The sequence below is a fragment of the Cololabis saira genome, chromosome 4 (assembly GCF_033807715.1).
Source record: "Cololabis saira isolate AMF1-May2022 chromosome 4, fColSai1.1, whole genome shotgun sequence".
In the NCBI taxonomy this organism is placed as follows: domain Eukaryota; kingdom Metazoa; phylum Chordata; class Actinopteri; order Beloniformes; family Belonidae; genus Cololabis; species Cololabis saira.
This window is the reverse complement of record NC_084590.1, coordinates 34162271-34185977: the sequence shown is the minus strand read 5'-3', so window position 1 is coordinate 34185977 and position 23707 is coordinate 34162271. Positions and strand designations below refer to the sequence as shown.

The window sequence follows — 23707 nt, the reverse complement described above, 5'->3', positions numbered from 1 at the left end:
TAACTAATTATTTTTAATTCAGAAAAGATTCTTGAGAATGATTTCATTTTCTTCTCATCAAGCACCTTCTGCACCCTTATTTAGCAAATTTAAATTATTATCAATTTTTTCTATTAACAAGTTTCAAACATGCCTGTTTATGTTAATTTATTGCAAACAAGACATTCCAGGCACTTTTCATAATTTTTTTCTGTTATCATCAGATATTCATTCTCATTCAGTTAGAGGTGGGAAGAACCTTCATTTACCTCTTTGTCGTACCTGCAGTCACCAATCCTTTATCAAATTCCATGGCCCTCAACTCTGGAACTCTTTAGATAGATCTCTTAAATTAGCCTCATCCTTAAAAATGTTTAGGACCAGCTTGGTGGGGTATCTTTTATCTAGACAAAATTAACAGGCTATTCTTACGGAAATGAAATTGCCATTTCATGGATATTTTTGTTTGTGTACTTATTGTATTTTTCTTTGTTTATTTTACCTTTTCTTTTTTCCTTTCCATTCTTTTGCTATTGACTAATTTGTTTTTGGTGATTTTGTATTGAGGGGAGGATTTCTTATAAGCCCTTCGGGCTTCTTTTCCTCTCCTGCACAAATTATTTGTCTTTATATGATAAAAAAATTATTGTACTATCACTGTGCAAAATAAATAAAAAAACAGGCTGAGGAGAGAGATAGCCCTAAAGGAAAAGATCTCAATTTAGTTGATCTATGTTCCAAAACTTTCCTATGGCCAGGAACGGTAAGTAAGTGGACTAAAATATGAGGTTGTGAATACAATTCAGTGAAATGAGCTCTCTTTGATAGGTTGCTGGGTTAACCCTGAGGGACAGAGGAGCTCAGTCATTTGGTAAGGGCTCAGGGTGAAGTCGCCGTAATGAGGGCATAACTTTAAGCATTCAATATCAAGGAGAATTTCCCCCCTTTTTCCCATCTGACTTTGAAAGTCTGCCTGTTTTGATGGAATGCAATAAAAGACAAAATATTGTGTTTAGAATAAAACTCCATCAATGCAAATACAACATAACATACCCGCAACTCATATTACTGTAAAACAGTTCAAACTTTCTCTATCGTTTAAATAGCGGGTGCATGACCTGAAGCTCATAGAAAAGGTTGCAGACCCCTTTCGGAATGTTTATTTTTAATTGCTCAACATGCTAACTTCAATATGTATTATTATAAAGTGGAAATAACCAGGAGGTTGTTTCAGAAACCTGATAAACTATTTTCATTTCATGAGTGATACATGCCAAGTTGGATGAAAGTATTCAGTGTATAATCAGCCAAAAAAAGAAATAATAAAAATCATAAAAAGATCAAGTATCTTCACTTTCATGGGCTGTTTCACAAAGTTTACCTCATAATGAATACCCTGGTTTTCCTGTCCATCTCTCATAGAAAGATGAGATTAAGTTAAGAAAACAAGAAACTTCCAACCATTTTACACTTAAGTTCAGCTCCGCGAGGCTCGGTTTGAACTGAATGTCTGAATACAAACAGTTTTAAAACCTGACTTAATGCTCTCATTAAGTCAAGCTGTTGTACCAAACATGTACGGTTTCAAAAGGCATAGGAACACAAAGCTTTAGAGATGCTGTCCATCATTTGTCACTGTGGAGAGAGAGATTGAGAGCCATTAGCAGAGAGGGGGAGACAAATCTGAGAATTGCAATAGTCCTGGACAGATAAAAAACATTTGAATTATCATTTAAGCTGTGTGCAGAGGCCACAGTGTGCTAAAATACAGTGCATTTCCAGAGACATAAACACTTTACAGCACACTTTCATAAACATAAACACTGCGTACAGAGGCTTCACCATGCTGACGGGAGGAGATGGCAGGAAGAGGAAATGGCCGTTAAAGAACAAGTCACATGACAGGAAGAGGAAATGGCCTTTAAAACAGTCACATGACAGAAAAACGAAAGCACTTAGGACAAAAGATGTAACAAAGAATTTAGTTTGAGAATTGTTGTTACTTGTTTGGTCAAAGAGAGAAGTTTAGAGAATGCATGCATGGCATTTTGCACATGGAACAAAACTTTAAAGGGGAATACTCCATTCTGTCATTCATGTGCGTCCTCTATTGATTCAAGGTTTTTTTTTTTTCTTTTGTCTTTGTTTTAGTGAAGACAAACATTTCTGTATTCAAAAGCTGAAAAATGCAAAATTAAATACTTAACCACAGTCCAAAACCACTCCTCGAGCGTATTTACTGCAGCCAACACCACAGCAGGCTGACTGTGCCTTTGAACTGTATTGACAAATGTGTCCTGCAATCATTATTTGCATTAGTCGTACTTCACTTGAATCCTGCACAGAGGCACAACCCAAAGCGATTCCCCTTTAAAGGAGAGTGTGATTAGAGCCCTCCCCCTGCTGACCCCTCCCCTCTCAGACATGGGTCCGACCCTTACCTATTGTGGCGTAGGGGACCGGGTCACAACAACGCTGCCCAGATAGCTGAGATCAATCAAAAACAAATCAGGTAAGACCCTTACCCTCTACACAGCAGCAGCCCTACAAGCTACTTCCTCTTACAGGCCAGTGATGGTGCAGGAGCATGTCCCTGCCTCGTGCTTTGGGCTACCATATGACTCCAGCTTCTAGGGTTGTGAGGTGGGTGTCGGGGGCTGGCCATGTTTGGTAACCTTTATATGACATAAATGTTGACGATTCTCAGCTATGTTTTCGTGCACTTGTAAAAACATAAACATTTGTTGTGTATAAAATGTATATATGGAGCCCGAGGTGGTGCAACAAGAGAAATATGTTGTAATACTCGCTATGATGACATTCGTTTATGAGACACTTTGTCCTTAAGGGAAATACTTACTAATCCAACAACTGTAAAGCGTCCAGAAGTGATTGTTTTGAAATCTTATAAAGGTATTAACTTAATGGGTGGTGAATAATTTCTTAATACAATCCACAAAACATGTTGAGTTACAAAGTTGTTGCCTGTTTTTATTTTAATTCAGAGGAACACTTATTTGTCATCTTGGCTCTTTAATTGTCCATAAAGGCCTTAAAGTAATAACATTTCTATGAATAATTAGATGTTAATTGTAAAACTAGTTACAGTTTATATATTTTTAGATTGGACTATCTAATCATATGATTAGCATAAATGCAAAAATGTCTCGCTTGAGTTTTTACTTTCTTACTGCTATTGACAATTTATCTTATTTACTCCAGCGGCAGAAAATACATTTAATCAAAGTTTTTATTTCCAAACTACAAGACAAAAAAGAATAGGCCCTTATTTTTAGGTAAAGTAAACTTAATAACTTCTGTCAGCAGCACTTTATCAAAATGCTACTTATACTTCATTTAAGATTAAAATAACAATCAATATTTTGATTGTTTGATCATAAGATATTGAAGAAAAATATTGTGCGGCACCTAAAATTGAACTGGGCTTTCACAAGCCACTTTAATTTTAAACGTTAGAGCGTTTTTTTTATGAGCCTACACAGCGTGTGCTAAATGCAATTACATGCCTTCTGCATATTAACGTAAATATGCATCTTAATTATTCCTAAACGAATACATCAAAGTTGTGGATAAATACTGAGGAAATTTGGAAAAGAGAACAGATTAGGAGAAAAGTCTCCTCCTTAAATAAATATATGACTATTCTCTACTGGAATGGATCACCTACCCTGAGGCTGATATCTGGAGCTGGGAGTGCTCTGAGGGTAGAATATCCTCCTCTGTCCTTCTCTGGGATGGCCTCTGCCCGAAAACATCCCTGCCTTCTGGAGGGGGAGAGGGGGACTGGGAGGGGTAACTGGCTGCAGTGGACGCGTAGGACATGTGGGCATGGTAGCTGGGGCTGGGCTGTTTGGCACCCTGGCTCTGAGTGGGAGAGGCGGTCAGGGAGGACCTCCGGGAGAAGCCGACGGTGGCCGAGGGCTGCAAGGTAATCTCCGGCATCTCCAGAGACCGAGAGGTCCGAAGGATGCTCGGGCGCGGAGGGGGCCGCACTAGAATATCTGGGGAACCCGGCTGGGTGCTGAGGGGGCTTTGGGACAGCGGGGAGAGGCGGGAGGGCTGGAGTACAAGCGGCGGTAGGCAAGGGTCCGCCCGGCGCCCCGCCCTCGGGCTGAGCCAGGACTGAGGGCTACTACTGGGGGCTGTGCTTGGGCTCCCTGCACGGGCGGCCGGGTCAGGGTAAGGCAACACTGGTACACCCACACCGTGGGCCGTGTGTCTGAGCTGGCCGAGACTCTGGGCCTGTTGCATAGCTAAATGCCTAACCGGAGGCCCTGGGGGCCTGTCTCTGCCCGGGGGAGCCACGGGGACCTCAAGCTGCAGGAGTCCAGGGCTTGCTCCGTCCTTTAGGGGAGGGAAGCGTAGGCGACTAGGGGGGAAAGCGTGAGGAAGGTAAGGGGGCGGGTCGGGGAGGTCCTGGGGATGATGTAAGGGATGGTGAGTTGGGTATCTGAACCGCGGGCCCTCTAGACCCAGGAACGGTAAGTCGTGGCGCTGCCAGCTGTCGGGTGACCTGGGCGGAGGGCTGTGCGTGTGAGACAGCGAGTGGCCGGAGGCAGTGTACTGGTGGAGCTCCATCTCTCCACTCTCCTCGGGGATGGAGGGGTAACCGAAGGGCCCCTCCATGGTGCCTGGAGGTGAGGACAGAGCAGAGCTACGCGGGCTGATGTCAGGCATGTAGAATGGTGGTGGGATCCCTGATTCAGTGCGGCTGCCTAGATACCCATAGAACGGGCCCTGGGGAAAGCCCCTGTAGCGGGAGGCCGGGGCCTGCCCTGAGGCATGGAGAGCACTGCCCTCTGCAAAGCTCATACCTTCCATGGGCCTGTGAAGGCGGGGGCTGTAGTTGGGGGGCTGCGTTGACTCCAAGCTGGAGGACGTTGGGGAGAGCTGGGGTCGCAGCGTGGGCATGATGGGCGGCAGGGGCCCGGGGTCAAAATCATTCTCCTCGTCAGACTGTCGGAACTCGGGGTACATGTCGGACTCCTCTGCGAAGGGGAAGCCCTGGATGCGGCAGGGAGGCGGGCTGATATCCATGACAAAGCGGCCGTCAGGACCTCGGCTTATCAGCTCGATAGGTGTGGTGACCTCTGCCTCGTGTTTGGATACACTGTATTTCTTGCTGGTTATGGCACGCTTGGTTTTCTTGTAGAAGGACAGTTCTTTATCTTTTTCTCTCAGAGGACTCGGCAGCTTTCTGACATATAGGCCCGGACCGTGGGATTCCTCCGATGAAATGGAACGGGGCCGAGACGTAGTGGAGCTGTCTGGACTTATCTTCCCCGAAGATAACCTAAACAAAAATGCAGACACAAGGCCCTGGCTTAATGGAATACATATATTGACCAAAACCCCCAACAGGCTGAGTGAGTTTAAGCATTTTAAAAAACAAAAGACAAACAAACAAAATCTCTGGATGCTGTAAATAAATATGATAGGCATGATTGCAGGTTCTAAACAGACATCACAATACAAAACCCAAGCACTCCATCAAGGCAGCCATAATCAACTACATTATGATAATGAGCGGTTTGTGGCAGCGGCAGCCTCCTGATAGGGCGTCAGCTGATCAACCAAATCACCGTGATGTGATGAGAAAAGAAATAACGACGTAACCATGACAGCCGTATGACAATTCTATTGAGTCTACACCTTCTTGAAAAGATGCCAGACCAATTTCCATATGCTGCACCAAATGGCGGTGTGAGAAAAGCAGATGACATCTAACCAGGCCTCATTTGCCCAGACCAGGAGCAGCAGACTCAACACTTACTGCACTGGGTCACTGAACGCACTGGAAAGTCCTTAAGCCCAACACCATCTATATTCACGCTAAATTATAATTGGCCTGAACTAATTTGTTATAGGGTTTTGTTTTTTTTATGGCTGGAAATATAATCTAGGAGTTACTTATGACTGTGGATTTTACTAGACAATTAGTCAGGGGGCAAACCCTAAGATTGATAACTATGCTCACGCTTCTGGGTAAAGTTTGACAACCTTATTTTTTTGTTAGAAGGAACCCCTAGGAGGAATAATAGGGGTGTTGTCATCTTGGATTGTTTTGCTGATGACCACTGGAGGCGCTGTAACATTCAAATACTCAATTCATGCATATGGTCACAATAATGGTCAAAATGTACAGTTTATATGCAAAATCTTCAATGTTCAAGATTTTATATTTAGGGAAATGGATGAAACATCAATTGAAAAACATTTTTTTTAATTGTATTTCTATATTTTTCCAATATTGGTTAAAAAATATGACTTTTTTATAGGCGTTTCTAACACACACATAATAACCATCTTTTTTCTTTTTTTTTCCAATATTGGCTAAAATATTACAAAATGATTCATAAAGGCTTTTTTACTATTGTTTTATCTATTTCCTTAGATATACCATGTTTTAATCTTGACACTTATGCATATAAATTGTACAGGTTGACCAAAACTGACCATATGCCTGAATTGAGAACTTGAATATTCTAGCGCCTCTAGTGGTCACCAGCTAAATAATTCAAGATGACAACACCCCTAAAATTCCTTCTATAGATTTGTTCTAACAAAAGGCTTTTTTATAAAGTTGCCCCTTGACTAAATATAAATGAAAAACTTTCAACAATGTATGTTGTTTTTTTTACTGAAATTGCCATGTCCAAAATTATTCATACCCTTACTCAATTATGAGTAGCAATGCCTTTAATAGCTGTCACAGCGATCGATATTATTTATGATCAGCGTACTATCTGGACACCTTCTCTTCTACCAACATTTCCAGGCTTTTTTTTTACCATCACTGTGGCTCCCACCAACTCCTGATGGGATTTGCTCTGGACTCTAGCAGCAACAAGATTTTCAGATCACCAATTTGTTGTGAGGTCCAATGTTGTCGTAGGCCAAAGTTTTTTTCTACTGCTTTTCTTTTTCTTTCATCAGGCTGGCTATATTCCTCCAAAATATATTCTTCATTAGGTCACGTTTTTTCAATCACAGGAGCTGTGGATTATCCTCCTCAGTCCTCCAATAAGTTGTACACCCACAGTACTACGGTAGCCCACAAGGGACCAAAGATACACCAGCTTTAGGCCCTGTCCCAATACTCCCCCTACCCCTCGTTTTCATCACTACCCCTACATTTTGCGCGTTCCCGTGAGGGTAGTGGTGTCCCAATTCCTCTTTTCACCTAGTGGTAGTGGGGAAAACGAGGGCTAGCGGCTATGAATTGTCCCGAATTGTACGGAGCGAGGGATTTGCAATCCTCACTCGCTGACCTAGGGACCAAAATATTTCCCAGAATGCTTTTCGTCGTCATTTGCGGACTGAATCCAAAAAAAAAAAAAAAATGGTGGACATTTCTTATTTTTTAGTGAATAAAATCAATATTTTGAGTCAGTTTCTGCATAAAAATGAGTTTTGATTACATTTCTAGCGAGAAATATATATTTTACTTTCATAATATTCACTCAGTGAATGTACATAATCACTTTTTTGCCCGTTTTTTGCAACCTTGCCAGAATAAAGGCTGATTTATGGTTCCGCGTTACACCAACGCAGGCCTACGGCGTAGGTTACGCGAAGACGCGCGCCGTACGGTGCTGCTGCTGCTGCGCCCCGGTCTCATCATCGCCGAAAACATCAGATCAAATTTCTTAACAGGCGTTATTTGGATAAACTGAGCCCAGGTTGGGGATCTTAACGGTTACTTTCATGCCTGAAAAAATATTAAAACTTAATAAAGTGGCATATTAACAGCGCTACAGCTGAAATTAAAACAGCTTTTGGCTCTCGACTTCCTGATTAGGAGTAGAGATGAAAACGAGGGGTAGGGGGAGTATTGGGACAGGCCCCTGGGAAGATTTCAAGTGCCCTAAAATCTGTCCCTTCTTTTTTAGGGGTAGTGAAGAAAGGAAGGGCGAGTGAAAGAAAGTAGGGCTAGTGAAGAAAAGTAGGGGGTGTATTGGGATTGGGCCTTAGAGTGTACCCTATCTTGGTCTTATTTGCTTTGTCAGCCACCTTTGCTTGAGGAAGGAGGTATTGATTGCAGTGTGATAGAAATTTGAACAGCTGGACATCACTACATCTCCCTCACTGGACTATTACTGCTAAACAAATCTACCTACGGGTACTAATAAAGTCAACTTGACTTGATTACCGTGTTACATTTCTATTATCTACCATGATGCTGCTCTTAGGTTTCTCCTTATCATCACCAAATTCAAAGCCCGTTCCCAGTTTATCAGCCAGCCACTAACCTAAAGACTCACTTTCTTATTTATCCATATCAGTGTTATCCATATAAAGGCAAGGCAAGGTAAACTGTAGTATCTCTCCCGTGTGAGTGGATACCCCTTGGTTGGGATCCGTGGAGGACAGCCTTGCTCAGTGTTACCCCTTTTACACCAAGCTGGTTCCAGGGCTGGTTCTGGGCTAGAGCCAGACTTAGCACCAGTTCTTTGGTTTTACACAGCCTAAGCACCGGCTCCTGGCTCTCAAAAACTGGTGCTACTCCAGCCCCAACTCTTTGCTGGGCCAGGGTAAGAACCGCTTTACGGCGGGGGCTACGTGCTTACGTCAAGGGCCGGGGGCGGGGCTGGGGACGGTGTTACTGAACAACCAAAGCAGAGTAAACACGGAAGAGCGCCATTTTTGCCAATATTAGGTGATTTCTTTCTTTTTTTATATATATATCTTTTTATGGTAAAAAAATGGTAAAAAAAAATTGAAATTTGATCCCAAAAAAAATTGAAAGTTGGAGGGGAATCATCTTTCCAAAGTAAAAGCATGCATTTCTTAGCAAAGTATGTGATCATAATTAATATCCTGCTTTTTTTCCGGTCTAACTGAAGATCCAGTGTGTCATTTAATTAATACAAATTGTAGCTTAACTCAAATTTAATTTCTAATACTGATTGTGTGAAGGAATTAATTGATTTCCAGAAACGTATTAAAAGATCACATTCCCAAAACATATGTACAAATGTTCCATCGATTCTTTTACATCTTGGACATTTTGAAGAGATATCTTATAAATAAAATATAAAACTCACTGATCTTTCCTTTAATTGTGTATGAGGTTATAAATATGTCCTGTCTCTATTTCAGATAATCCAAGTCGGATTTTATTTGTTTTGATAAGATATATTTGTTGTGGTGACTGAATTTGGCGCTAGTTGTACCGGGAAATGGTGACGTACACAGACGTATACACTAACGTGATGACGTGGTTCTCTGGCCAGCTGCTGGCTTGTGTAAAAGCAAACGGTTCTCAACCGGTTCTTACTTAGAACCAACCGCGAACCGGCTCTAGCACCAGCACCAGCACCAGCACCAGCCCTGGAACCAGCTTGGTGTAAAAGGGGTATGTCTGTCCTGGTACCAGAGTTGAGAAGATTCAGCACAATGGTCTTCATAGGGATCTTTGACTGAATCTTGGAAAACAGCCCTGGATTTAATACTTGGCTTGACGAAGCGTCTGAGCTCCCAACCACATCCTGACACAAATCATCCTTCCAAAGTGATCAAAAACTGATTTATAGCAAACAATATCAAAATCTCTCATGGGTCCTGACAGATTCCCAAACATGATCCAGATCAGAATTTGGAGAGGGAGCTAGATATGATTGAAGGCACTTCATCGCATCCCTTCACGTCCATCACTGCCTGCCAGAACAAACCTATCCGTCACATTAAATCAAAATCTCTGATGGGTATGAATAATTTCTGGCTTTATTGCAAATTGTTATGAGTACACTGTATTTTAATCGTACATGCAACAGAGCTGATGCAAATTTGTTCTGTGTATGGCGTGTTAAAGTCTGTCATGCAATTATGGCTTGAATAGCCTTCAATACAGCTATATGTGTCTGCTGGTCATTTCTATGCAATGTATCAACCATGCAGCCAAGCCAGTTCAGAGCAGCACACTCTGTATTTTGGTGCAGGCAGGCACTCACTGGGGGCTGGCCGGCGGGGGCAAGAAACTGCTCCTGGCAGGCTCGTCCCAGCAGGGCTCTACCCCTGGCAAGGGGGTGAGAGGAGGCCTGCGATGGGAGACAAACGACATGGGCCTGGTTCATCTCCAACTATACTACATGCAGGAAGGTCTAAGTGGAAATTCCCTGACCTGCCTGGACCATTTCATAAAAAAAAACAGACACAAGTGATCTCACACTGATGATTTACATGTACCTAAATTCACAGGCAGTTGACTCTGAATGGGACTTACAGGTATTTATTTTCAGAAATGAGCATCTTTGGAGATTGAAATGCAGTCGTACACGTACACAAGATTTACAGACAAACAAATACAGACACACGCACACACACACGCACACACACACACACACACACACACACACGCACACGGCTGATACTGTACAAACAACAGCAACGTTAAACACTGAGAATCATGCAGGATGCAGACAGCCTTCGAAGTTAAAGAATACAGATGGGTCAAAAATCAATACACACACAGCAGCTTAGGAATTCTGGGTAATGTGAAATGCTGACTTTGCTGCTTTGAACTCTGCTTAGTTTGCCCGTGATCTGCTGGAGGTCGCCTCTGTACATGTTCTTCCACACCCTTTCAACAATCCTTAGCATTTTTTTATTTTTATCATTTAAGCAACTAGTTTTTGTGGATTTAAAACCTTGTATAAAAAGGTGCTTTTGCTATTATTTTTTTGTTAAAACTCATGCTTTCCCACAGCATGTATAGAAGAATAAGATTTTGCTAAAAGGTGTAAGAGAAGATGAGCAGATTGAGCCACCTCTGGCAGAGTGCTGGGGCTCTGAGATGTCTTTACTTACGGCGACTCAATGCTTTTCCTGAAGTGTGTCACCGACAAGGGAGGATCTAAGAGAAAAAACACATTTAAATTTAGCACTTCCTTTGTTTAACAGCACAAGCAGAAGTCAAACACTGAGACAGATTTTGAGAAAATGGGACCCTGGTTACAGACAAATAAGGCCACGCATTTGCCATCAGAAAAGCAAGATGCTCAGGCTCACAAAAAATATTTTGTGATACTTTTGTTTCCAAACGACAGTCTGCAGGCCCGTTAACAACCAATCACCTGTCAGGCGTACGTCACATTTTCATATACCGTATTTTCTGGACTATAAGCCGCTACTTTTTTCATAGGTTTTGAACCATGCGGCTTATACAAAGGTGCGGCTATTCTGTGGATTTTTCTTCCACCGCTCAGGCGCTCTAACCGGAATTAGAATAAAAACTAAGACAAAATAAATGCAAAGAAGAATACGCTACTTCTTCTTTAGCAGATAGAAGTAGGTAGAAGCAGATTTCAAACAGATAAATAGATAAATAAATACTGGTTATTTTCTCTTGGTTCTGTCCCATTTTATCAGCAAAGTTGCTGCCGTGTTAAAAGACACTGTTAGGAAAGATCTATTTAGGTACAAACATGTACATCATTTACAGTTCAAAATCCTTCTGTACATGTAGTAAATGTCTAATCTAACAACATAAATATTTGCGGCTTGCATATCTTTTTTTTTTTAAATAGAGCGGATGCGGCTTATATACAGGTGCGGCTTATAGTCCAGAAAATACGGTATTTAAACTGAAAAAGAGTAAGAAAGCCAACCTGGCTTGCGTTTGAGCTTTCGCCGGTGTTGCTTATTGACAAAGCAAGCTGCTAGAGTGCTGAACAGTACTGCTGCTGCCAGAAAACATATAGTTGCCACAACGCCGGCCACAACGGGCCGCGCCAGCCCCTCCTCAGGGAACTCTGAAGCTGGGAAAGGGTCTGCTGAGGCAATGAGGGGGTAATAGGAGAGGTTAGAAACACAAAACCATCACTAATCTTTACCTTACTAAAGGACAAAGCATCTCTGTGAAAAGACACTCACCTGTGCTAGACACTCCCACTACATTGCTGCTTTCACTGATCAGGTCATCCATGACTGCCATCACTCGAAACTCATACCAGGACTCCTGTCAGAGTGATGCACCGAATATACTCTTTTATGTTCGTCTAAGTGGCTGGTTTTTGTACTGTGGCGTAATATCAAATCACTGTGAGACGGGTGTTGTTGGAACTGGACAATATATGATATATTATAAAGCAGAATAAACAGATTTTTTTTCAGTTATCTTCTTTTTATTCTACTAATTTACCTACAGATACAGCCTGTCTGTAATTTTGCACATCAGTCTGGAACTGAAATGCTAAGAAAAATACAGAAGTTGTCTTTGATTGTTCTCTTTATGATAATACTGAAGAGTCCTTTTATTAGTTTGGTTTGGCACATAATCCCATGGATTATTCTACAGATTTTACCCCACTACTGCTTTGCTTTCAAAGACATAAAAGGATGAATCCATTAACAGCCAGGCTTCCATTTGAAACTGCGTCTCTGACTGACCTGAACGAGATCTCTTGCAATGAGCTCAGTCTCAGTGGATGGGATCAAGTCATCCAGAACTTCCCACCTTTCCCCGAGACGAAACTCCATGATATACCGGTCGATGGGCGAGGAGTGGTTGGCCGGAGGGAGCCATGTGAGGAGGACACCGTGCTGCGTGCGATTGGCTGTGAGGCACCGTGGTGGAGTAAGAAGCACCAGTGGTTCGGGGGTACCCAGGGGGGAGCCTGTGGACCACAATCTTCTTTTAGATTAAATTATCTCACATTAAAAGATCCCAAAGATTTGTAATTATTTGAAAAAAGTTAAGTTATTTGAAACAAGTTAAGTAAACAAAGAATCACCATTCATGCTTCCAAGATGAACACTGTTGTGGAAAATCCTTCATTTAAGTTATGACACTATTTATTTGACCTCAGATGCCAAATAACAATGCTAACATGCTAAACTCTGATAATACTAATGTGCTGATGATAAAAAGAGTTCAATATTGACTATCATTAGCCCCTTTAGAGCCTTATCATGCAAACATTTGACAATTAGTATCAAACAGAAATGTCCTGACTGTGAAAACCTTTAGCTTAAGATGCTCCAAACCAATAGTAATCTAAGAGCTGGCAATACATTTCACTTAAAACAACAACTTTGTAGCAGTGCTACAAGAAAAGCATCTGTGTCAAAGTCATTAAAATACACTGTAGAGGAACCACGGATGACTGTGCACATTTTTGCCAGTCCAGCACGTAGGAGTTGAGACATTTCACGGGATAGGGGAAAATCTGGTAGACTGATGTCAGAGGGATTGGATTAGAGTCATCCTGTCTTTGAATCATCAGACTCAGATAGAAACTCTACTCATAGTCAGGTGCACCGACATCCAGCAGTCTGCTCTACAAAATGACCCACAGCTACTGCATGTGGCTGGACAATGTAACAACAACAAAAAAAAGAATAAAGCAATACACAGAACAAAACCCACTGTTTACTACAATACACAGACAGGATGCTATCCGTGTCTGTGAATTAGGTCAGAACTTTGCAAGCCTCATTAAGCATTTGTTGAGTGAAGAAAAGCTTTCTTTGTTGGAAACATCACAGAATGTGCATTTAAAACAACCCAGTGCATTTAAAGATATTGCAACATAGTCATATCAGGTCGGTTTTGCAGCTTCTTTTAAGAATAATGAATGTTTATCAAACAAATTGAATTTGATCATTTCTATACACATAAACAGTATTGGTATATTTTGTTTTGTTTTATACCTACTGCTATAACCCTCCTAAATAAATAGATAAAGTTTTAGCCTTTTATGTTGTGATTGTGGTTCATGCTTACGTTGTATGTTGTGTATGTACTAAAGGTGTCTTGTTGATGGACTCGCTAGACTAGACCACCTTATTGCAAGGCAAATTTACCTTTGGGTACAATAAAGTTGAACTGAACTGAACTGAACTACATAGGGTTTTATTTAAAAAAAGAAAAAGATCACACAGTACCGAAAATACCAATGAGTAAATATCATAAATAACAAAAAGATAAAACACCAAGTCCTAGTCTCCTTTGAAATTCTGCATAACACATTATTTAATTATCAGAGAGCTGTAAACAACTCATAGTCCCTTCATAACCAGTAACAGCCACATGTCTTGAATTCTTTTTAATGTTTTTAACTCTTTTATCAATACTTGCAACAAAGATTGCATTTCTACCATCAACTATGCAATGTGAGCTTTCTGATTTCTTTTTTTAATTGCCGAATTGTCTCGTCTTAGGTTTTCTCCCACGTCTGTTTTCATCAATCCCCTGTCTCTCTTCTGGGTCCAGCTGTTTCCAGTCGTTTGAGCCAGATATATTCCCTTATTTAACCAACATACTCAAGCAAACAACTCTATACTGTCCCGTGGGCACCATCCCATATCATTTATTTAAACATGTTTTTAACACTGTTGGATCATGCATTTTAAAATTTAATCAATAAATCTCTTTTAAGATCAATGCAGTATTTATGAACAATTTCAGTCTGGTTTTGACTGAACCTCAAACTTGGCTAAAAATGAGTTTTAATGATCTTCATTTAACTGTTAAATTCATTTAAAAAAAATTGCTGTTTTGTTACTTCTAGGTTTAAATGCAGTTTTTGATCACAAATATTTTTTTTATCTTGAATACTATCCGCATTAAGAGTACTGTCCTTGATTGGTTCAAGTCAAATTTAACTGACAGAAGAGTTTCTGTACAGCTTGGTGAGATTTCTTATTATGTGGTCCTTCTATTTTGTGGGAAACCCCAATGGTCTATTTTGGGCCCATTTCTGTTTTCTTTGTATATCTTACCTTTGGCATCAATTTTTAAGAAATACAAACCATTCTTTCATTGTTTTGCATATATATCTGCCAATAAGATCTAAGAATTAAGAGTCAATGCAGCCCAGAAACTGTTAAACTGCCTGTTATACTGCCTTAGTAATTTATAAAACTGGTTGGACTTTCCCCATCTCAGTAAAAGTGAGACAGAAATTGCTATATTTCCTTGTATTTAGATCATCTGAAGGACAGCGATGCCAGTCTTGACCCTTTGTTTTGTTTACTCAACAGTATAAGAAACAATGGTCATTTATGACACATTTAAATTTTACAAACAGATGAATTCTGTTGGAAAAAACAGCTTCGTCCAGTTCAGACTATCGACCAAAGTGAAACCTTACCTATCCTATAATGACTATTTTGTTGTTGTTGTTAGTCGCTTACAGCATCTACAGTATTATATCTGCCTACACTGGTTAACTGGTTGTGAAACAACCTTGCAAGGTAGATACGCTCGGTTAGTGATCTGGAAAAAGTTAGGCTAAAGGAGAAAAAACATTTTCAATGAATGCAAGGGAAATGGAAGAAGTAGTGTCTGGACCTATTTCCACTAGCACACTGACATGCTGTCTTAGAGTTCCACAGAACATGCATATTTATACTTAGATGTTGTCAGATGGTTCAGTGAAAGCTCATTGCTAGGACAGAAGCTCTGTGTCCGCCTTGTTTTTCTTGAAGTAGTGAAAGACACTTTAGAATATATTACTTTCTGAAGCATTGTTTGAGGTCAACAAAGGCTTAGACATATTTTAAAGTGGAGAAGAAAGAGTCCATCTGTGCTTCCATCACTCATTTCATATCAATGGTAAAAATCCAATCTGTCTGCTTAGACGGCAGATGCAAATGCACGTATCCCACTCCTATCTTATTTACTTCCACACATGAATGGAGTCTGAAACTGATAATATCGTAATCCTGGAACTTTTTGTTTTTACTGCTTAAACGTCCACAAGTCATAACTGATCTGTGATAGATAGGAGGGTAAAAAAATCGCAAAAGCAAAATGCTTTGACCCGGCTCTTAACTGGGAAACAATTGGTGCTGCCTTATTAATTTGAGCTTATACATTTTCATACTCCTGTCCATCCAGATGACCTAAGATGGGCCTTCACATTTCCAGATCTAGACTCAAAAACAGAGGTGACCCATGCTGCCCTCATTCTTTAGAACAGCTTAACTATGCACATAAAGAAGTACTTGATCTGTTGCTACATTAGTATCTATGCTCAAGATCATTTCTGCTGACTGGCTTTCAAGTTGAACCAAACTCTGAGATCTGTTTTAAATGCAAATGTCAAATGCAAATACATAAATCACTTTGGCCTTGACCTTGACCTCAACCTCAGACAGCAGCCCTTTCAAACATATCACAATGCAAAAAAGGAACACTGTAGTAACTTAATGGCCAACCTGCTGCTCAAAATCATGTTGTACATATAAGCTCGATAAACCCTGAGCTTCATTGTTGTGTCATTCCTCTGTGAGCCCAAAAGTGATCTTAAAAGCATCCTGAAAATTCAAATTGCTCACTGAATAACATATTTTCAGACTAAAGCAGCACCAAAAAAATGACAGGGCTCTATTTTTACAGAGATTTTGAGCTTGTAGATACTTCAAACACCCAAACACCATAAATGCTCTCAACCATAGAAAAAGATTTTAGTTTTTTTATATGCACCTCATGTAAGGAAAAATGGTAAAACCTGCCCTGATTTTCTGATTTTGAAAACATCAGATGCTTATATGAGGTCTGAGTTTTGATTTCACTGCACAGCCTCATTCAAAAGCCTTTTGTTCTTTGTCCTTTCACATTTTGAGATGCAGCATGTTGCAATTTGGGATACAAAGTATCTCCACCTTCTTTTTTCTTTAATGCTTTTCCCCCCTTCTCCCAATAATGAGCTTAAATGCTGCACACCTTTAGCTCAGCTTCTGTTTGAGAGGTGTGATACAAAGACTAAACTGGCAATCAAAATTTTAAATTAAAGCTGCAAGCAGCGATGAACGGGCCCTCGCACCCTTGTGCACGTTCAGGCTGTAGCGGAAGTGCTTGTTTGACTGTCATGTAGATTCTTCAGGCCTGGACATTTAGCGGATGACACCACCCACAACTCTCTATATCAAACCAATCAAAACTTTTGGCAGAAAGTAGGAACTATCAGATATCGACCAATCAGATGAAGGGGCGGGGCTAATTTGCAGCAATTATGTTCAAGGACTCAAAACCTGAGTTCGATGACACCACCCACGAGACTTTGTCAAACCATTCAAAAGTTATTGCAGAAAATAGGAAGTATCACATATCGACCAATCAGAAGAAGGGGTGGGGCTAATTTGCACCAATTAAGGTGAAGGAGTCAAAACCGAGTCCGATGACACCACCCACGACTCTGTATGTCATACCATTTAAAAGTTATGGCAGAAAATAGGATCTATCAAATATCGACCAATCAGAAGAAGGGGCGGGGCTAAATCATGCCAATGAAGGTCAAGTACTCAAAACCGAGTCAGATGACACCACCCACTCTTTATCACAACCCGTTCAAGAGTTATGGCAGAGAAAAGTTTTCTAGGGGGCGCTGTTGAGCCATTAGGCCACACCCATTAATGCAAACCATGAAATATCAAATTTATCGCCAGGCCTGGCTTGCGTGCAAAATCTTTTGGGGAACTATCAAATATGGACCAATCAGATGAAGGGGGGGCGCGCTTTTTGGCGTCTAATGTCGCCACGGTAACGCTTTTGAAAGAGAAAAGTAATGCGTGTTGTCGCAGGATGGAGACGCATATTTTGATGTATAACACACCTGGGTGCACGTTACAGTTCGGACCGTATTAACTGCCGAAGGAATGGCATAAATTGCGCCAAAATTAAGCGATTAATTCAAAATGTTCAAAATGGCCGACTTCCTGTTCGGTTTTAGCCATGGCGCCAAGAGACTTTTCTTTAAGTTACGACATGATACAGGTGTGTAGCGATTTTCGTGCATGTACGTCAAACCGTATTGTGGGGCTTGAGGCACAAAGTTTTCTAGGGGGCGCTGTTGAGCCATTTTGCCACGCCCATTAATGCAAACCATTAAATATCAAATTTTTCGCCAGGCCTGGCTGGCCTGCAAAATTTGGTGACTTTTGGCACATTTAGGGGGGCAAAAAGGCCCTCCTTTCGTCAGAAGGATAAAGAATAAAGAATAAAGAATTCCTACAGATACAATAGAGCCTTCACACTGTAAGTGCTCGGGCCCTAAATATACAAAGCCCTTTGTATCCAAACAGGATTTCTTAACAGTAGTCATGTTCTGTTGACTCTGCAGACAGGGTCTTTTTGGAAAGAGTATTTCTATTTCCAAACTTGTTGACTTGTGAAACAGGTGGAACTAATAGCATTAATAACAGCTCTGGTTGGTTTATTGGCACACCCAGATGGAACAGTGCCAACATTAATGTTATTAGTCACGCATGCACATTTCCAGCTGTGACTAGTTGAAATGTTTGTAGTAAGAATTATCTATTGCGTTGCTCACTGTAATCAATTGATTGAATAACTGTCAGCTGTAAATGTTACAGTAAAGCATGCATCCACTGACGCATCATTCAGCTATAACAATAAAGACACTGAGAGGTGAAGTCAGTAACTTTAATTATTTTCCTTGAAGCAAAGGGTGAAGAGTCAACACATGTAAAGATCTGGACGTATTTTGACTTTTGGGATGGCCAGACAACTGGGTCAGTGCCATTCTGAAACTGTAGACGCATAGTGCATCACAGCTTGTTGGTGATGGGCCACTACACAGCTATGGGACTGCGTTACTGCAATATGGTCAGCCTGGGGTCTATCCAGCCCCTTAAGGACCTACGATGACCTCATGAGCATCCCAGCTGGAGCACGTCATGTGTGTAACCAGCGGAAAGAAGGCGATAGAGGCAGCATGACGCTTTAGAAATGTTCAGCTGGAAAACCTTGGCATTCATGCACATGTCATTTGAACACACAACCTCTTTAGACATTTTTGCACACCCCCTTACACCCCTTCATGCCATCAGAATTTATGCACACCTGAAAACATTCTGAAACACTGTAAACAGTGTTCAGTAGACTGTTTTTACTTAGACTCCGAATACACAAGTTCACAGTCCAACTGAGATCCTGTGGGATGACTTAGGAAAACAAGTCCAACACATGGAGACCACACCTTTCATTTTGCAGGACTTAAAGGCTCTGCAGCTGTCTTTCTGTCTGCTGCCACAGCACAACCTCCGAGGTCTCACTGAGTTCATGTCTTGACAGGTCAAAGTTATTTTTACAAGTAGAAAACCTACGAATCAGTTGATTTTAATGTTCTGGTTGAATGATGAGCAGCAAAGGGCCAATCTCATCAAGAAAGGGGTGTGTTGGGTATCTATGGAGCAGCTTCAAGGATCACAGTGGTTTGGCAAACGGTCGCTTCATAAAGCCTCCTGTCTATGACATTATTATTGTTAAAACAATAAAATCTAACATAGTATTGTCTGCACTTATTCAACAATTGTAAGTAATGCAGAGCAGTTATCGAGGGTGATAAGAGTGTTCATTCAGACATTGAGCTAAGATCCTCTTTGAGCCAAAAAACAGTGTTCCATGGTATTGTATTAATTAATAAAACTGAAACTATAAAGGTTAGGGCACCTTTGTCACTTCGTAGGGCAGCATACTCTTCAATATTCATGATATATTATGAGTTTATAAACACTGTGTCAGCATAGCTCTGTGGGCTGCTTCTAGAGGGATGACACAGCAAGAGTGTGGGGGGAGGAACCTACCTGCAGTGGTGACTGTCACAACTTCACTGAATGGGCCCGTGCCCAGCTTGTTTTGTGCCAACACACTGAACTGGTACTCCATCCCAGGCTCCAACCCTGGAACCACCAACCATGTCTGAGCACCGGAAACTGGCAATGAGTGCCAGTCATGAGGACCGAAGTCTATTCTCTTTGACCTGTGGTTAGAAAATGACAGAAACAGCAACTTATAAATAGGAAGACTAAAACCGGCGGAAGGAGAAGTCTCTCTGAGTTTTGTTGATGTCTTGTTCAAAGATCAACTGACGTGATGTCATCCCGAAATCACTTACCCGACCTTTAATGCTTAAAACTTTAAAAAGACTTAACTTGTGAAAAAATTATAACAAACCTAAATGAACTCCAACTTACATTTGGCTTTGGTAACCTGACATTAAAATAACTCAATAATTAAGACTGCTGTCACTTGGAGGAAACTAGACCTGGATAAAGATATTACAACCTTTTCATTAGGGCTGGGCGATATGGACCAAAAGTCATATCTCGATATTTTCTAGCTAAATGGCGATACTCGATATATATCTCGATATTTTTTCTGTGCCATAATTGGGGTTTCCCCCAAAGCATTATAGCATAGCATCTCTGTTAGCTTCATTTTTTTCTGAGGCAAACCCTTAAAAAAACAGTCAGTTTTAATACAAAGCCTCGTGCCAAATGTCACACAGGTACCTTTATTACAGTAACAGAGGTCTGCACAATATCAAAATGTATAAAACAAATGAAATAAAAATAAACTTCCTGCATATATAGAATAAAAATGCTTCTTGAATAAAATAAAACAAATATCCCTTTCCTGCATAACAATTACAGTTTTTCTCAGTCGCTTTGGTGCTATTCTCAGATCAGAATGAAAGTTCTCATAACTATTAGTTCAACCTCCACAACATGTAGTCCTTTGTCCACATCATAGTAGCAGTTTCTCCTTCCTCTGAACAAATTGCAAATGCTTTTGGACATGTATCAGTTGCTCTCATACAATTCTCTGCTGTTTTACAACATTATCATTTGTTTATGTCATGTCAGTCAAAATTAACTATACTTATGGACGCTGAATAGTCATTTCCTAAAAAACTAATAGTCCTCATTTCATTGCTTTAGTCATTACATACAAAATTGTTGAACAAGTTATCAAATTGTGTCAAGCTAATTTACTGTAATACCTTTCTTTATCATTTTTCCTGGAAATCTCTCTAAATTGAACAATTGCTCTCAGGTGAACTTCAGTTTTCACTCATGAGGAGGTGTGCGAAGCATTTAGTTGCAACCAATGACATCCCAGGCCAACGCGGAGGAAATATCACAATGTGTGCAGCCATCTCGGAGAATGGAGTCCTCACCCATATCCCACGCATTGGTCCATATAATACACAACACCTGCTCACTTTTTTAGACTCTCTTTACAGGGATATAATCCCCGAGAATGAGAGGGGTGGAGGCCAACAGAGCAATTATGTCGTTGTATGGGATAATGTCCGTTTTCACCTTTCACCTCTGGTCAGGCAGTGGTTTGCTGCACATGATGACAGGATGCTGGTCGAGTATCTCCCTCCCTACTCCCCATTCCTTAATCCGATTGAGGAGTTTTTTTCTGCTTGGAGGTGGAAGGTTTATGACCGGCGTCCACATACACGAATGGCCCTGCTAGCAGCCATGGATGCAGCATGTGACGACATCACAGCAGATTCATGCAGAGGGTGGATTCGCCACTCCAGAAGATACTTTCCTCGTTGCATTGCAAGGGATGATATCCGTTGTGATGTAGATGAAAATATGTGGCCAGACAGACAGGAACGTCTGGATGTGCCAGAATGATTTACTGTACCTATGTTCAGTTAGAATATGTACTGCTATAGTGTATTGTTCACATTTGTGCACAGCTTTACCAAAAAGGTGTTTCTTATGTTTGTTCTACAGTAAATTAGTGACTGTAGTGTATTTTTCTTTTGCACAATGCTGTAGAATTGCAAAGAGCATACAGTAAAAATGTGAAACATACATATTCAGTGTCTTGTACTCAGTTACTCCCCTAACTACAGCAATGTGTAACTTTACTGTAGTTTTCAAATGGCTGTACAAGTAGTGTATAGTTCTGCCTTGAGCATTTTCAGGTAGTGTCACCAAGTCCTGGCCTTTTTTTTTACATTAGAAAACTCTTAGAGAATATATTGTCCTAATGAAAACATGACAAAGCCATTTGACTATCATGCTCATAAACGATGGTGACAGGACTTCTCATTTTGACGACACTGACAGTTTCATTGACATGAGTACTTGCTTTTGAGGGATAGACAATCCATTTTGAGCAAGTGACGCGCTTTTGCAGGTCATCCACTAGGTTTTGCAGTTTGTGATAATTGTTCTGAGAAATGCACTAAGTGTTGTGCAAATGTTAAGAGTGATCTGAGAATAGCACCAAAGCGACTGAGAAAAACTGTAAATTAAAATACACTGTGCAATTAATACAATGTAGACAGTAACAGGCAGACTTTTCCACTGAGGTTGACAGTTGTGCAAATAACAAAACATTTGTGCAAATCTCAAATAAAACATTCAAGTCAATTTGTCACAAAATAAGCTATATCAAAATCATTTATAGATAGATAGATAGATAGATAGATAGATAGATAGATAGATAGATAGATAGATAGATAGATAGATAGATAGATAGATAGATAGATAGATAGATAGATAGATAGATAGATAGATAGATAGATAGATAGATAGATAGATAGATAGATAGATAGATAGATAGATAGATAGATAGATAGATAGATAGATAGATAGATAGATAGATAGATAGATAGATAGATAGATAGATGCAGTGAAAGTCCATTGCACTGCATTATGCACAAAGGTAATCTGTTATCAAAACAATTCAGCAGAGCTGCTGATTGAATTCCACTTTCATTATCGCCAGAGCCGAAGGGTTTGGACGGTCTGCCAGATCTTAACCCAGATAACCCTCCAGTATGTTTCCACATCTGCAATCTGGCACCATTGATTTAAGGTAAACTAAGAGCACTCACACTGGACCGTACCACACAGAGAATGTCTGTTCGAAGCCGCCGTCGTAACCTGGTTCCCAGGACACATTAGCAGAGGTTGTTGAGGGCAATACATGGATATTTCCAGGAGCATGTGGGCTGGTGCCTGAAGAGTTTACAGAAACAGATAAAGAGGGAGAATTGTTTACGATGCACACGTGCTTATTTATTTATCAAATAACTAACTGCATGCATTTATATACTGTTAAAGTGAAAATCCCATGTTTTTCCACAAAGATCTTTATATGATCGTTTGTAATTGATGAAAAATTCAGCAGCAGTTTTGATCGACAGGCCGTCGTGCCGTATGCCAGTTCTTGCTGGATAATGTGATGCAGGCTGAGGTGGCCACCAGCGCAAGGTCAAGTTCATCCCACCCACCTCACAGCTGTGCAGCGTGGACCGAAGCCAGTAGCTTCTCGCTCAGATTAAAGAGAGACCTGAGCGTGGACTGAGGAGCACAGCTGTCTGCGTTGCCATGTGACCCGGTGTCAGCTGACGGCTGGTCACATCCAGGCCGGCTGCCAGCAGTGCCACAAGATAACAACCCCATGGGTAACCTCAGAAACAACCATTGCTGCAGATTCACCAACCTGCCCACTCCTCTGACACACTTACACACAGTAGTTAGACTTTTGGAGATCTGTGCTTAAGGATGTTAGTTTTCCCTTAAAATTGGCTTCCAGTATTTTTATTTAATGGCTGACCGTTAGAAAAATATGATATAACAAGTTTAGTAAGATTTAAACGTGGTGATTTGTTGAACTTTGTATAGAACTAACTGACCAGTTGCTCCTTAGTGATAGTCTTATTTAGCTTAGCTGTAAAGTTGCTGTTTTTTTCTTATCAATATAGCCTACAAGTACTAGAGGGCATCCTGTTTCTTTCACTGACAGACAATAGACTTAATCAATGTAAAACGTTATTACTTTTCTGTGCAGGTACTTTAAATTGCACTAGCTTGATTAATTCGTATTTATATCATATTATAATGGTATTCCGCCCTCCACTGCAGCCAGCCCGATACCTAACGTTGCTTTTGATGAAAGATGTAGGTAATTTCTCTGCTT

The 23707-nt window shown here is 40.7% G+C and overlaps 1 protein-coding gene across 5 annotated transcripts in view; it reads right to left on the bottom strand.

The window, feature by feature from the left end:
- igsf9ba (immunoglobulin superfamily, member 9Ba) overlaps window positions 1–23707 on the bottom strand; it is a 104718-nt gene that overhangs the window by 8059 nt on the left and 72952 nt on the right. The window contains exons 12-20 of one of the 5 annotated variants that reach the window (XM_061719558.1): window positions 22620–22743; window positions 19555–19730; window positions 12391–12617; window positions 11875–11959; window positions 11610–11774; window positions 10810–10855; window positions 9954–10040; window positions 3668–5293; window positions 2421–2466 (exon numbers count right to left, since the gene is read on the bottom strand). In XM_061719558.1, the coding sequence (XP_061575542.1) occupies window positions 2421–2466; window positions 3668–5293; window positions 9954–10040; window positions 10810–10855; window positions 11610–11774; window positions 11875–11959; window positions 12391–12617; window positions 19555–19730; window positions 22620–22743 (2582 nt within the window). The remainder of the gene's footprint in view (window positions 1–2420; window positions 2467–3667; window positions 5294–9953; window positions 10041–10809; window positions 10856–11609; window positions 11775–11874; window positions 11960–12390; window positions 12618–19554; window positions 19731–22619; window positions 22744–23707) is intronic. The other 4 variants (XM_061719553.1, XM_061719554.1, XM_061719556.1 and 1 more) reach the window with 4 other exon arrangements.